The 15,130-nt window shown below is 57.7% G+C and overlaps 1 protein-coding gene across 3 annotated transcripts; it reads right to left on the reverse strand.

Annotated features, from left to right (window-relative positions):
- Nucleotides 1-5: 5 nt before the first annotated feature.
- On the reverse strand, nucleotides 6-15,121 carry LOC117646395 (trithorax group protein osa). 3 transcript variants are annotated; one of them, XM_034387289.1, is made up of 10 exons: nucleotides 14,693-15,118; nucleotides 14,454-14,519; nucleotides 5,230-5,397; nucleotides 4,553-4,787; nucleotides 3,723-4,058; nucleotides 3,106-3,248; nucleotides 2,975-3,023; nucleotides 2,743-2,898; nucleotides 2,299-2,445; nucleotides 6-1,811 (listed from the first exon to the last, which is right to left on the reverse strand). In XM_034387289.1, the coding sequence occupies exons 1-10, from the start codon at nucleotides 14,770-14,772 to the stop codon at nucleotides 1,701-1,703; spliced, it is 1,491 nt and encodes a 496-aa protein (XP_034243180.1). In that variant the 5' UTR covers nucleotides 14,773-15,118; the 3' UTR covers nucleotides 6-1,700. The 3 variants fall into 3 exon arrangements, with proteins under 3 accessions (XP_034243180.1, XP_034243181.1, XP_034243182.1); XM_034387290.1 differs by lacking the exon at nucleotides 14,454-14,519 and having other exon boundaries at nucleotides 14,693-15,121; XM_034387291.1 differs by lacking the exon at nucleotides 3,723-4,058 and having other exon boundaries at nucleotides 14,693-15,111.
- Between the last annotated feature and the right edge of the window lie 9 nt (nucleotides 15,122-15,130).

The following is a 15,130-nucleotide window of genomic DNA, read 5'->3' on the forward strand; positions in this document are numbered from 1 at the left end:
AAGTCTGAAGTGAATATTGCATTCTTTTAATACATTTCTCACATCATAGCACAGCCAGTTTTAGTGCAGTTACAGTCACTCACTCATGTTTTAAAAGTACCTAAAGTGAGAAAAATGACAACAGTGGGTTTGTTCAGGACCTATTGATCCAAATTAACATTAGAAACAATTTAAAATCTCAGTTTTGTATAATAAGAATGAAAAGAAAGTAAGGCTATGAAAACATAGTTATATCCCGCAATTAATTATGAAATAACAATTCTTATATGTTCAACATTTGTCAAGTGATCACAGTTTAATGAATCTCAAGTAGCACCGACGGGATAGCAAATAGCAGTGTTTAAACAAGTCTTATCTCTTCAGAGCAGTTGAACTGTATGTGAACACAGTTAGCAACAAATGAATACCAAAAAATTAATGCAAAAGGATACAACAGTATGGACAATGCAAGTAGACCAAATAAAATTGACCTACTGTTGATCCCTTCAGAGAACAGAACAAACAAATGAAGGTATAAAAAAAGGAAATTGAAGCTAAACCTTTATGAAGACTAGAAGTTAGCTACCTCTGTGTACTGGGTTGCATTAACCTTTTAATAAAGAAAATTCAATGAGTTAACAGTGTGAATTTTCTTTCCTATCCTTTAAAAAAGTACATATTTACCAGACCAGGCTTAAAAAACAAAGACAAGCCACTGGGAGCACCTACAGACAGAAAACCTGTACAGAATGTTGAGCAGGGGACAAAAATAGCAAAACCAATCTTCTTTACAGGCAGACAAAAAACATAGAAAGGTAGTTTAATCAACAAAAAAACTAAATAGACCTGGTGCCTTTGTTGGGAAGTATACCTGACTGGTACAGGTGAAATGTGCAAAGATATCATGACTAAAATCTAGTTTCTGCACATATTATCCACAACCAAACCCTGTATTTTTCAACAGATCTAACTTATTCAGAGACAAGTTTAACTACTACGTAAGGGAACTGTCAGCTGCGCGTGTTTGGGTTTAAAGCACAATTAGTAATGCGTAATTATATTACCATACATCCTAATCACCACGCAAAGTCTGCAAAACCTGTTCAATGTCTCAACCAACTGGTACATGAATAAAAGGCACTCATGGCAAAATTTCTACTACTAGGGATTCGAAAGGAGCATCAACATAGTCCAACAGTATTTAGCAGTTTGCCTGCATGAAGGAAGAAATTACAGCACAAGGCAAGATAATTTTCACATTGGAGCATGCGATTTGTCCAATAATTACAAGCCAAGTAAAGAAAAAAAATTGACAAAGAGGCTGCAATTTCTTATGAACTCTTTCTTTAATAAAGTAATCTCTAGGAAAATTTATCTGCTTTAAGTTCTGATACCAAAACAAAGGTGGAACTTTTTTATGAATTACGTATAAGGTCCTATAAAACCAGCAATATCACATTATTTCTTTAAAAGTATGGTTGTATACATCGGTAGTGAATGCACTCCCAATGACATTCCAGACTTGTCCTCTTTTGTTCCATTCGTACAGCACCACACTCTACCAGGACATCCATCACACATCAAATTCAAATAAAAGTGAATGTTACATATTTACATATTTGCATGTCAACCTTAAATAATCTACACCTGTATCAAATAAATTTAACATTTTTTGGTTGGTAATTAGTCAAGATTAGATCATTAGTAAAACGATGACAGTACTAATCTTCAAGTTCATCCATTCTGCACTTGACAGCCATTTCTACTACCTCTAAACTTGGATAATCCAGTTCTTTGACTAGACACAGAACTGCTGACAGCAGATTTGAACTCTGTAAACAAAGTAAAGAAAAATTGAGCTTTAAAGTTAAGCAAACTAAACAGTCAAACCTACAATGCTATCCACATTGCTACACGCCATATAAAACAAAATTTAGGTTCTCAAATTTGTACCTCTAGTTTAAAACAAAATACAGGGAAGAGGATGAAACAAGAAAGTAATGTTTACAGTTGCTTTCTTTTACCATAATGTAAAGGAAATGAAAATCAACAGAAAAATTGGGCTTTTTGTGTTGAAAGTGAACTTTACTGATATTTGTCTCTATGTAAAATTATGTTTTCTCGACAAATTTATTTAGATTTTAGAAAACTATGTTTCTGAATGGAGCCAATAAGGCACATCCAAATTTTGTGCACTCAAATGCAGCAAGTTTCCATGTGCCCACTCAAGAAATTTAAGTGGAACAATGAAAGTGCACTTCAAAGAAAGGGAAAGACTTTAACAGCTTCAAAAAATATATCTTGAATCCTAAGACTCACCCTTGTAATTGGTCTGCGAGGGTAAGGTGCACGCTGATTGGTGTTGCAAGTCATGCGGTCGTTTGCAAGCCGCTGTGCAGCTGATGATAGTCTCTCATGAGTCTGGCGATTATTTCGCTCGCACGTTTGTCTTGAGTCATCCTCCACCTTGTCAAAATAATAGAAGCGTAAATAAAACAGGAAAAAACCTCCTTCAACGAAAAAAAAATATACCTCTACAATTAATATTAAATGTAGTCTGTGAAATAATGGGTGCACCAGCATACTGTATTTAAAAAAATATTTGCATATAGTTCAGCTTTGCAGGAAACTACAAGTGTAAAGTAAATTAAAAGAAAAATGCCCAAAACTGCAGGTGTTACACAAAAGAAAAACAATCACTATTGGCAGAAATCGACTACAAAAAAACTCAAGTTCAAATAAAATTACACAACTATGACTTACTGTACTGACAGGACGTGAGCGTTCTCTGTACATTCCACCACTGCCATCACTGCTACTATTGTCGCCTTGATTCATTAGAACGTCATGATACCCTCCATTACTCATTCGGTGAGGTTGGCGAAGCACCACTGGAGGTTCGTCCTCAATAGGTGGGTCCTATAAGGAAAATCATATTTGCTCAGATCTTCATTCTTAACAAAGGAAAAGAAATCAGGAACAAGACATATTTTACCTCATACACATATTGTTGAGGTGGGATATTTTGTGGTTGTCTTTGATACCTGATAATGAGACAAGAAAAGTAGAAAAATTTGCTGTGAAATCAAGGATAATTGTAGTAAAACTTAAGGGCAAAATACATACTGTAAATCTCCATCTTCATAGTAGTACTGGCCACCACCACCTCCAACAGGCATATCGTCTGCATTACGAATGATATAGTCTCTTGAGGGTTTTCGTGTAAATGTACCGCCTTGAGTGTCAACTGCACATCTTGGAGGACTCCGCTAGGGAACAAAAAGAATTTTTCAGTTATTTCTCAACTTTGGAAATACACCAAGAAAGTTACACAAGTTTTGCACTCTGAAACCTCACAGGGATTACTAATTGATGGTAGCAAAGCATCACTGAAGTGACCTTACACATAGTCTTCCCATTTATTTGATTCAAACTGCAGGAAAAGCTTTGCACACAAAAAAATGGTAACAGGCTTCAATAAGGAATGGAGACAAATAAATAAAATTTGCACCTTTGTACACTGAACCTTTACACCGCACACCACAAAATCAAGCTGAAAGTTTTTAGAGAAGCAGGGATCATAACAGATTTACATGCACCAATAAAATTCCATTAACCACATGCAAATTACAGCAAACAGATTGCAGTAACATAAACAAAGAAGTGAGAGTAAAGAGTAGGGGGGAAATGGCAAGGGATTGCAAATGTCGAAAGCTGACCGAAGAAGAAAGATGTGTCAGTACCTGGCCCACGGGGCCCTGGCTCTGGGGAACTGGGCCCAAGCCTTGGGTCGCTTGCTGCGTTGATGACTGAACGGGGGCTTGCACAGTTCTACGGGGGCCGTTGGGCTGTGGGGCGGGGGAGACGGTGGAGGGTGGGGAGTTGGAGGGGCGGGCAGGAGGACAGCTCGGGGAGGCCGACGACTCTTCGCCGGTTCGGCCGTCCTCCGCCCCCGTGGAGTCTGGTGCTTGCGGCTGCTGCGGCGTGCGGGGTGGTTCGGACAAGGGCTGCTGTGGCTGCTGCTTCTCAGCGGCCGGAGGGGAGTGTTGCGGCGGCTGCTGAGGCGCTGCCTGTTGCGGCTGGTGGCGACGATGGAGTAATGAGGAAGCATGAACAGGGGTGACAACAAAAATGTTATGTTGGTAACAAAAAAAGGGGCGATTGCTTTCTACGCAAGGGTGTGTCGTGTCGTTGCTCTGATGTTAGACACAGCTATGCCAGTAAGTGACCTCAAGCTTTTTTAAGATAATGGTAAACACAGAATTAAATGCAGGATGGAATGAGTACAGTAAGGCAGACTGAAAACAGCCACTGTGAAATAAAAGTTGAAAATACATCCAGTTAGAGAGTTACCCTATCGTGACGATCAGTACCACGATTAATTACTTTTTATCATGGGTGTTAATTTACACGGAGCAAGTCTGATTAATCCAAAAAGTTAAACATTTTAATCGCGTCAGAAAGTAAATAAAAAGCCCAAAACGTTCAAAAATTCTGTACCAAAAAAATAAGAAATAAAATGTTTAGCAAGAAAAATACATTTTGGGCAGTGCGCGCTGCGCGCTGCGCGTACCTCGGTGCGCTGCGGCTGGTACGCGACAGGCGCTGCAGGGGGCGGGCTGCAGTCCCGCAGGGGGCTCTGGCTGTCGTTCTGGGGCTGGGGCTCCCAGTACTCCGAGTCCTGCGGGTCCTGGGGGTGCGTCAAGTCCCTGCCGCGTCGCATCGCGTCCTGCACCTCTTCGGGCTGCACCGGCACCTTGTCCAGCGTCTTGAGGCTCGGCAGCGCCCGCAGCACCGTGTACCTGTACCTGCAAAGGGAAAGAGTTTAGAGTTTGCGGCGACGCGTTGCCAAGACGGGGCACTGGGGAGGGGAGAGGGGACAGCACTTAATAGCCCAAGCGCCGCTGCGCCGCTTCAGGGAAGCCGAGCAGCTGTAAGGGTATCTAGTCTCTTGCCTTGCGCTACGCCGGTGCGCCAGTACACTCGACTCCACATGCCTCGCCTTTAACGACGGGCTCGTAAACGCAATGCTCGACTCGCGAGCGGCTTGCCGGCTTGCCCAAGAAGGCCGAGAAGGCGCCGAGCGGAAAAAGGCGGCTTGCTTTCGAAGCGCCTGCCAGCAGAGCGGGTAGGCCAGCCCGCCGCACACCGGCGTGGCGCGGCGCGCATCGCGCTGCTCGCAGGCGCTCCGTTCCGGGTCGAGGGTTCGAATCCCGCTCTCCCGGTTCGCTCTGAGTACTGGGTACGCACTCATCCTCGTTGGCGCAGGGGTTCTCCTCGAGCCACAGGTTCCGCAGCTTGGGGAGGTGCTGCAGGTACAGGATCTGGTTGAGGTCCGCGATCTCGTTCTTGCGCACGAATAGCTCCACCAGGTTGCGGCAGTGCTGGAAGTCCTCCAGCGACCGGATCTTGTTGACGCTGCGAACAGAGAAGGTGGGTAAGGCTTAGCGTGGGTCAGCGGGTGTCTGTTTCGCCCTAACTTGCGGAGTCGCGGAGTCGGCGCCAACAGAGTGTGACCTCCCCCTCCCCCTCCCCTCCCCCTCTCGGACGCACCTGCTGCACCGCGCGCCGGGCAAGCGAGGGAAGAGGGGGAAGGGGGCGGCATCCGTAAATTGAGCAACTCGAGTCAAGGTCCATCCCACGGACTTGCCGCGGAGTCGCGGACGTTGTAAACACGAAACTGGACGCCCCGCCGGCCGCCGCGCGCCGCGTCTCCCCGACGCGCCGGAGAGTCTACGCCTCGGTCTACGCGCGCTGCGGCTCGAGTGTGCAGATGCAGAAGTGGGGCCGATTGGAGCCCCGTCCCTCGGGCCCCAATAAGCACCGCACGCACAGCTCCAAGCGGCATTCGGTTTACAGTGGTCTGCTCCATTGACGTTATACGACGACATGCACCTTTGATCAAGCTATTGGCCTCTCTGAGCGACGCCTTCTCTAGACTCGTCTCTAGGCGAGGCCCTGGCGAGGCCCTGGCGAGGCCCGGCCCGCCCAAATCTTCCTTCCCACAGCGACCGCACCGCACTGGGCTTTCTCTTTCTGCCGAGACAGAGTGCCCATAACGCGCTAGCAACTAGTCCCGCGCTTCGCCCCCGCACTCCCCCCCCTTTGCCTCACGCACACAGCCACAACACTCACACGCGACGCGCCTTCATCTGCGTGTGAGTCGCACCGGTACGAACAAGTGCCACTTGACAGCTCTCCCACGCACTTTCGCGGCCGCGGCGATTCGTGGGCAGGCCTGCAGGCACCTCTTCATCGCGGGGCACTGCGCGGCGTCGTCCGTCCACCGCCAGGGAGGCCTCGTCGGCCTCGGTGACGGCGTCTGCGGAGCGATCCCGCCGCAGCCGCGGTGTTCGATCCATCTAAAGTAGCCAAGGCCCCTTCCAAGTGGCTGGCTCCGGCTCTCCCTGTCGGCTTGCCGGCCTGCCGGGGCAGTGCCGGCGGAATTGGCGGTGTGTGCTCACCGTCTATGCTTAAAGACGCTAGAAAGTGGCCTTGCTTGCCAGGCCTTCGCTCTTCCCCTGGCACTGTCTCTCCCTCTCCATCTCCACGGCAATCTCCTTGCCGTATCACGGCTTGCCAGCCATTGCCGGCACCGCGGACCGCGGCACGTAACTTCATCCAAATTCGCTGTTCGCTGCACTCGGCTGGCTCTACGGCCAGCTCCAGCCGAGCCTCGCCAGCCCGCCTGGCCGCCACCGACAAGGAACAAGAAGGCACCGGGGCGCGCGGCACCAGCGGCACACCAAATTGCATCGCCAACCATTATCATTAGTGCCGGCATTGCGTCACTGCCCTCGACCGCGATCATTGCGTGCTGCAGTTATGTCACGCAATTAAAAACTTGAGCGCGGGAGGGTTGGGGTTTCGGCGAGGCGATTGTCTTGGACGGGGCGCGGCCGAGATCGACGCCGGTGTCAACGCCCTGCCTGTCAATCCCGCCAGGTGTCCCGAGCGGGTCCTGGCGGTCCTGGCGGAGGTCCTGGTGGGTGGGAGCGAGACAGGCTCGCGTGGCGGTGCAGCGTCGCAACGCGGTGCTTGGCGGTGCTTGGCGGCTAAGTGCCGCCCCGCCCAGCCCGCCGCGGCCGTGCCAGCCTGCTGGGCAGTGTAGCGGTAGGCTGCGGCGCTGCGGCGGGAAGGGCAGGGCAAGGCGGGGCACGGCAGGAAGGGCAAGGCAAGGCGGAGCACCGCGGAGTGAAAGCCGCGCCGAGGAAGGACCCCGCCGGCCCAGCGCCGTGGAGCCTCGCCGCGGTGCCTCGTCGCGGCCACGTCACGCCCCGCGGAGGGCCCTTTGCGGCGTCGCACTGCGCCGTGCCGCCGTGCCTTGCCGCCTCGCTGCCGCCGGACGCAGACGCAGGGCCGCAGGGCCGCGCGCGAGATTGGGCTGGCAGTGGCGTGGCGTGCCGAGTTCCTTCGGGACGAACGTGCCTCCGCAATGCAAAGGGGGCCGCTGCACTGCACTGCTGCATGCACTGCGCGCCGAGAGAGTCCGAGCAGACGGACGGACGGGCAGACAGACAGACAGGCGAGAAGGAAGTGCATCGCGCGGGGAGAGAAAAGCAGCAGGCAAAGCACCGGTCGGGCCTGGCGGGCCTGGCCCTCGGCCTGGCCGCGAACGACGCGAACGCCAAGCCACTGACGGGCAAGCCAGCGACTCAGCCTGCAGGACGGAGGGCGGGCCGCCCCGCCAGACACGCGCGCGTTGCCGCCAAGCGTTGCCTACCTCGCCGGCGCCTCAGCAGGCTCACTCCAAAACTACCGCCACCGTCGCTCCGTCTCTCTCGCACCGCCCGAGTGAGTGGGCGAGCCCGGCGAGCGACGAAGCGTTGCTCGGAACTCGGAACGAGCCCGCAGGGGCAAGCAGGCGCCGGCCAGGCTCCAGCGCCGGCCCCTGCAGTGATTAGCCCAGTGCACAAACGACTTGGCGCTGGTCCGGAAGAGAAAAGGGGGAGGGGGAGGGGGCACTGCGGCGGCGATGCAGCGCACCAGTCTCCTCGCTTCCGGCCGCACTGCCCCGGCATTACCGCCATCCTGGAGCCGTCCTGGGGCCGTCCTGGGGCCGTCCTGGAGGGGTCCTGGAGGCGACCTGGAGCCGTCCTGGAGCACGCCGCGACCGTCGGGGCGGGGCGGGGCGTGCGTGAGTCACGTCCGTCCCTTGGAGGCGCTATCTACGACCGCGCGTGTGAGCGCTCTACTCGCTCTGGCTACTGCTCTGCGAGGTGCGCCCCGTGTCCGTGCGCTTATACTGCTTTTGGGCGAGCCGCCCCGCCGCTTCCGCAGTGCACTGTGTGCAGGGTGCGCATCGCGCGCCGACCGCCCGATCCTTTTGTCGGCGGCGCCGTGCCGTGCCGTGCCGTGCCGTGCCGTACCGTACCGCTCGGCCCGGTCAAGATAAGCCCCTCGCTGCAACGTTGCGTGCAACAGGCCAACAGGCCCGATACCGCACTCCGATGCACCCGCCGCTTTGGCCGCCCCGTCTCGCTCGCACTCGTGGGGCGGTCCACGGGTCCACGGGGGAGCGAGAGAGACAGAGGGATGAGAGCAATGTTTGAATCGGCCTGGACGACCGTCGCCTCGCCCGCATCGCCTGCATCGCCACTCTGATCCGGTCCACCACACTCGCGTGCCGGCGCAGCGCTTTGCCAATCTGCGGCCCCGCTCCGCTCTGCCCTGCCCCGCGCATCCGCTGCACCGGCTCGGCTCGATCGGCTGGGCGAGGCTGAGTGCAGCAGAGTGCAGCCCCGCGTCGCGTAGCGTCGCTCGCGTGCCGCCGGGCCGAGCCGGGCCTGCCCAACATCATCAACATGCCGCCGTGCCCGGCCGTGCCCGCAATCAAGCCCCTTCGTTAGCGCTTCGCGGAACCGCGCTCTCTGGCCAGGGCTGGCCTCGTCCCCACCGCCACGCTGCCCTGGCACAGCCCTGGCTCTGCCACATGGGGCACAGCGTGGAGCAAAACGAAACCAGATGACAATAGAAGATTCCAGGTCGTCTTGTCTCCATCTCGAGGGAGAGACAAACATTTGTTGTCGTTGGAATCGATGGCGCCAAGCCAAAGGAAGAGGAGGCAGCAGGCCGCCCCGCCCCGCCCCGACATATATATGCACAGAGCGAGCGCCGCGCCACGCCGCGCCGCGTCCAAGGCCGAGTGCTGCCAGGCCGGCGCCACGGCGGCCCAAACTCGGCCCGCCCTCCAGCCGGAACCAGGCTGGAACCAGAGGCTGGAAACTGGGACCGCCCTGCTGGAGTTTGCTGGAGACCAGGGGGAGGGGAGGGGGCACGTAGCCCCCGCAGTGTCGGGCCGCCCCGCCCCGCCCCGCCGCCGCCGCGAAGCGCGAAGCAGGTGTAGCCGCGACACGGGACATGTGCGGACATGTGCCGCCGTGACAGCCGCGACGCGACCGACAGCGTTCCATGTCCGAACCCGGGAGGGGGGGGGGACCCGATTGGCGCCCCGCCAGTGTCGAGTAGTACTACGTACTACGAAGTGCAGCAGTGCAGCAGCGCAACTGAAAGCTTCGCGCCCCCTTTTCGCGAGACTGGCGGACGCACAGAGAGGCGGACAGCAGGCCGCGGCGAGGAGGAGGCCGAGGAGGAGGCCGGGGAGGAGGAAGGGTCAGTGGCGATGAGGTGCTGGTAGGTGCTGGCGGCAGTGCCGGCGTGCCGGCGCCCACACCAAGTCCTTGCGAGTCCAGCGCGGCGGCCTGGCGGGGCGTGGCGCACGAGCGGGGCGTCGAGGAGCGCGGGGGTCTCGGAGGCGGGGGTCTCGGAGGCGGGGGGCGACGCGGGCCGCTTGGCCGCTCCCCGCCCAGTAAGGAGCGAGTCCGGGCAGGCCAGGCAGGCCTTGCCGGCACGACAGAGCTTACTCGACTGCCTGTCTCATGCCGCCTCCTGGCAGTCACTCCGCCAGGCCGCCAGCCGATGACTTGGGGGCCGCCGACGCCATCTCCTATCGAGCAGCATGCGTCATCGTCAGCGCATCACGAGGAACGAGCGCCGCACAAAAGAGATCGACAAAAGGAAAGAATTGTCGGAGACGCGTGGACTGTGGACGCGCCTTTAGCTTTCGTTCGCGGTTTCGGTGCCTTCGCGGCACCGCGTGGGATGCCACCCGCCTGCCGATGCCCGCCGCTTCCAGTATCCAGCAGCAGGGGCAGCAGGGGCATCGGGCGGTGCTGCGGTGTGAGCGCGATTACAGCGCTGCACACGGCCACAGTGTCCCACAGTGTCGCGCTGAGTCACACGCCCCGCCCACTTGTTACACCGCGAACCACGACAAAGAGGCGCACACACACACACGCTCACTCAGCTCGTCCGTCACACGGCCCGGCGATTCGGCCATCCAGGAACAGGGAGAGGGCGGGCCGGGCGCCACGATTCGCCCGAGTCCAGGGCGTCGCTGGAGGCTAGAGGGCAAGCCGGACGGGCCGGGCAAGCCCACACAGCGGCGCCGCGGCTTAGACATTAGTGCACTCAAACACGCGCGATCGGCCAGGCGGCGGCGACAATCCCAGTGACGGATCGGCCGCTCGGTCGGAACGGACGGCAGCGTGGCCCTGCCGCGTTTAATGTTTACACTGGTTTACACCAGGACGGCGAGAACACGTGGCAGTGAAGGGCCTTGCCGCCTCGCCTCGCCCCGCCTCGGCCGGCAGAGGCAGCGACAACTGGCCGTGGCGCCGAATCGAGTCGGATCGGCGTGCGTGGGCCGGGCCCATGAGGCCGGGCCCGTAGTTCGGCGTCCGGCCAGCAAGCCTGCAGTCGCCGTGTCTCTCTCGCACTCCCACGGGACGCCCCGCCCCGTGCCGTGAGTGTGAGAGAGACGGAGTGACGACACACTGTTTGGCGTCAGCCTGCAGGGCGGACCAAGGGCGGGCCAGGACACCGCGGAGCGAGCGAGTCTCCTTGGAGTCCCTGTCTTTCCAGCGGAGCTGCGACACACACACACGGCCGAGCCTGCACGCGGCCGCGTGTCGCCGTGTCGCCGTGCGAGACCGACCGCGACGGACTCAAGTCGCCCGGGCAGGCAAAGCCCGCAGCCCGCCCTCGCCGCTTCGGCGCCTTCGGCGGGAAGAGTTCACTGTCCTGCCTGCATTATTTCGCCCGCGCGTGCAGTAGCGGCGCAGCGGCGCAGCGGCGCCTCGACAAAACGGCAACAATTCTTTTGTCGGCCGCATCGCGGCGGAAGGAGGAACAAGCAAATAGTTTCGGCGCGGCGGTCTTTCGACCGCGGAAAGGAGAGGAGAGGAAAAGGTTGGCGAGAGACGTCCGTCGGAGAATCTTCTGAGGCATAATAAGGGTCCCGTTACACACCACACACAGGCGGGCACACACGCACTCACACAACGAGCCGGCGAGCGCAAAAAAGACCGGGCGTGCTTTAAATTGGCCTCTCCGTGGGCGTGCGACTCGCGAGACTTGAGAGCCTCAGCGGCCTCAGCCTCCGCGGAGACCGCGGCGTTAATTCGCGGGAGGATAGAAGAACGCCGGTCTGGTTTTTTCGTCATGGAGTTTTCTTTTTTAGGTGCGGCATCGCTGAAAAAGAGTGCGAAAAGTGGCGTGCGTTTCATCGACAGTTTACGACGCGAGCGAGGCACGCTTGCCCTGTCCACCGTTAGTTTGTTTACAGACTTGGAAAATGCCGCGGCCCGCCGCCGTTCGTCGTTCCTGTCTGATTGACACCTGCCATGTCTGCGTTCCTCGCAGAGGCTCGGCGTGCTTCGGCGTGGCTTCGGCGAGGCAGGAAGAAGTAGAGCCGAGCCGTGCGCGGCGTGCGCGGCATTCAGAGCTCTGCCCTAGTCCTGTCCTGGATGCCCCGCCCCGCCCCGCCCCGCCCCGCCCCGCCCCGGCACGCCGCGACGCAGCCAGTCCCGGCCCATACTCGTCTTGTTGCTTTACAGATAGATGGCCAATCCGATTTTACACGCTTCTTCTCGAGAACTGGAACCAGTGTCCCTTTTAAAGGCCGCGTGTGCCGCCTCTGAAACACGCTCGCCTTTTCAGGACTCGATCCACGCGCGCGGCACGCGTGCAGCCTGCGTGCGTGCGCGCCAAGCTCCCGCCTCGACCACTCACTCGCCGCCGATCGCAGAGCGCTTCTCTCGCCGTTTGATCCCGGCAGCGGAGCGCCTTGCATCGCCTGCCTCGCCTGCCTTGCTGAGCGAGCGCCCGCGCGACAGCGGGTAGGCATCCCTGCGCAACGCCCGTGCGTGGCGGCGCGCTGCGTTGCCTGCCTTCACGGCGCTCTAGCGGCGCTCCGTCGCCGAGGGTACGAAACGCGCGGCCCGTCGATCGGTCCTTGGCCGCTTGGCCGCTTGGCGCGGCCCTAGGCGTGCTCACTGCCGTCCCGTCCCGTCCCGCAGTGGCGTAGTGGCGTGGCCGCGTCGACCCAGATGCACGGCGTCACGGCGTCGCGGTGCCCTGCCACCTGCCCCGCCGACCTGCCCGCCCCGCAGTGCCTAGAGCAGTGCCGCGCAGGGACGGAAATAGACCAGAGGGCTGCCGAGGGCGAGGACCGGGCCCTTGGCCGGGCCACCCCGGCACCGCGGCAGCCAATCAGAATATGGCTTGGCTTACCGAGCATGCAGCGGCGTTTGTGTGAGTGCGCGCGCACACCTCCCGGCGGGTCCATTCACACTTCCTGCACTGTACACACACTCCACTTCGGTAGTGTACTATCCCTCCGGTCCACCCCGACTTGATCCAACTTATCTTGCTAGCTTTTGCGAGCCGCGAAGTGCTCGTCGGCACACTGGGAGCGCCGGGTTCGCGTCTGTTCGCGTGCGTGTTGCCGTGGCGGGGCGGGGCGCTTGGGGCCATCCACTGGCCGGCGCCGGGGTGCTCTGTGCGCTGTGCTCCGCGAACAGACATGCCATGCCATTCCGAAGCTTCGCTCGCGGCCTCGCCCAGCCCAGCCCAACCACCGTGGCACTCGCACACGACCAATCAGCAAAATGAGCCGTGAGAACTAATGCCGGCGGAGTGCTGGGCTGCACAATGAACTCCCCTTTCCCCTCCGCGCTCCGTTTCAAAACAAGTACAGTACAAAGCGTCCCGCGGCTCAACTAGTGCGAGAACCGCAGAAAAGAGAGAAAAGAAAAATCCCACAGCGAAAAGCAAAGCGGGCACGCCACGCCCGTCGCAGTGTGGTGGACACCGTGGTGGACACCGTGGTGGACACCGTGGTGGACACGGTTCGCGGTTCGCCCGGTCGTCGGCCAAGTCAACCTTGAGGAGGCCGGCCTGAAGCCTTCCCTTACCTGCCGGCACGGCACGGCGCGGCACAGCAGGGCCGGGCAAGGGGTTCCTGGCGAGGGGGACAGGGGGGCGACCACGTTGTTGCAGGGCCCCGCCAGTAGTGGGTCGATACCCCCCCGGGGCCGGGCCCAGGGCCCCACTGGGGCGGCGCGGCACCCCGTACCGCGTGATGAACTCAATGAGTCATCTTTTGGGGTCAGCGCACGTGCGCGGCACGCGGGGGCAGCCCCAGGCCTTGCCTGCCTTGCCTGCCTTGCCCCAGGCAGCCCGGCGGCGGAAGCTCGCTCCAAGCTCGCGCGCGGCGAACCCGCGATGTGGAGATTGCCCACGGCAAGTCCAGTCGTCGTCCAGTCTCCAGTCCAGTCGGGGCGCTACCTGTGCTACTCTGTGGTGTGCGTGCGGCGCGGACTGCCGGCAGTGCTGCAGGTCGCGGTGGCGTGCATGCAGTGCATGCACTGCATGCAGTGCACCGACTTGAATGGGCCGCCTTTCTTTGTTGTTGTCAGGCCGGGGGGCGGGGGCACAGTCCAGGCCACTGTCGGTGAATCAATCCAGCGATCAATACGGGGGGCAGGGCAAGGCAAGGAAAAAGGAAGCGAGGACGGAAACCACGGAAACGCGACAAAAACGCGTCACTTTTTGGCGGCAAATTTCACAGCAGCCTGGCTTTCTCGTTCTCCGTGCCATCCTCCCTTTGCCTCGAGGGAAGGCCTCGGAGGGCGGCTCCGCTTGCCGTCCGCTTGCCGCCTGCCCAGCCAGCTTCAAGCTTCGCGCCAAATTGGAGCCGCACGGCCGGCGGCTTCGGCACGGCTTCGGTTGCGTTCCAGGCCCAGGCCCGAGTGTATCGGCCGTGTCCGTGGAGCGTGTCTGTTGACCGGGCCTCACGGCCTTCGCGCTTCGCAACGCCTCGCAGTGCTTTGCAACAACGCCCCACAATGCTATGGCAAGCTTGGGCAAGCCCTGGGCAAGCCCTGGGCCCCATGACGTCATCGCTCGCGGTGGCACAGCTTCACGGTTTTGATTGGGGGGAGGGTAGCGCCCACTTGCACGCCGGCCGGACAGCTGTTCCTGGATGCACGATGCACGCGGGGGAGGGGGGGACGCTTGACATTGGCACGAGAAGGCACTCCAAGTGCATCACTCAGCGCGAGACACCGCCTGGCGACGCCGACGCGGCCGAACGCAAATCATTTGGGGAAAACAAAGCGGCTCTCCCTTACCTCAAGGACAGGACCTCCACATTTTGCATTCTTCTCAAGAGGCGGACGTCTGACAGCTCGCTTCCCCTGCGCAAGACACACAGTTAGAGGCTTTCTCCACTACTGCATCGAGTCGAGTGGATTAGTCATCAGGATAAGACGAAGAGCAAAAATAATGGCAGAGATAAGTGGGGCGAGCAATGAATGACCACACAAATAGTAGAAATATTGCTGCAAAAGGACATTTGAAGTAAACTTACCAGCAGTTTAATTTCGTCACTTGTCCGATATCCGATTGTTTTGTTCTTGCCACTACCATTTCCTCTGTGAGCCTGGCCATTGTGCATAGAAAACGGCTACTGCCGCCAAGTATGTACTAGTAACACTTCCGGAAACGCGAAATATACTTCAAGCAGAAAAGGAGAACACTGTGTACCCCGAGCGTCACTACATTTTCTTCAGGAAAACATAGTTTAACAGCAGGTCAGAACTGCATTTTAAGATCCACCAGGCTAACCATTGCAGGTGGCGCAAGTGTGCTTGACATTCCCTCCGTCACTTCGCTCTGGGTAAGGCACTGTTGGTAAACAAATACTTAGGCCCGCGATACAAACACGCCGGACTTCACCGTGCCGCCGACTCAACCAGACTGAGTTGGTTCGTTTGGGTCGGTCGTGCCGCCGTGCCTTCAAGAGCGG

Source organism: Thrips palmi, unplaced genomic scaffold (assembly GCF_012932325.1).
Source record: "Thrips palmi isolate BJ-2018 unplaced genomic scaffold, TpBJ-2018v1 HiC_scaffold_19, whole genome shotgun sequence".
NCBI lineage: Eukaryota > Metazoa > Arthropoda > Insecta > Thysanoptera > Thripidae > Thrips > Thrips palmi.

Coding starts and splice junctions, on each gene's coding strand:
- LOC117646395 (XM_034387289.1), bottom strand. CDS start 14,772: ATGGCCAGGCTCACAGAGGAAATGGTAGTGGCAAGAACAAAACAATCG. Junction 5,398..14,453: donor GTGGAGGTCCTGTCCTTGAG/GTAAGGGAGAGC, acceptor CTCTGTTCGCAG/CGTCAACAAGATCCGGTCGC. Junction 4,059..4,552: donor ACCAGCCGCAGCGCACCGAG/GTACGCGCAGCG, acceptor CGTCGCCACCAG/CCGCAACAGGCAGCGCCTCA.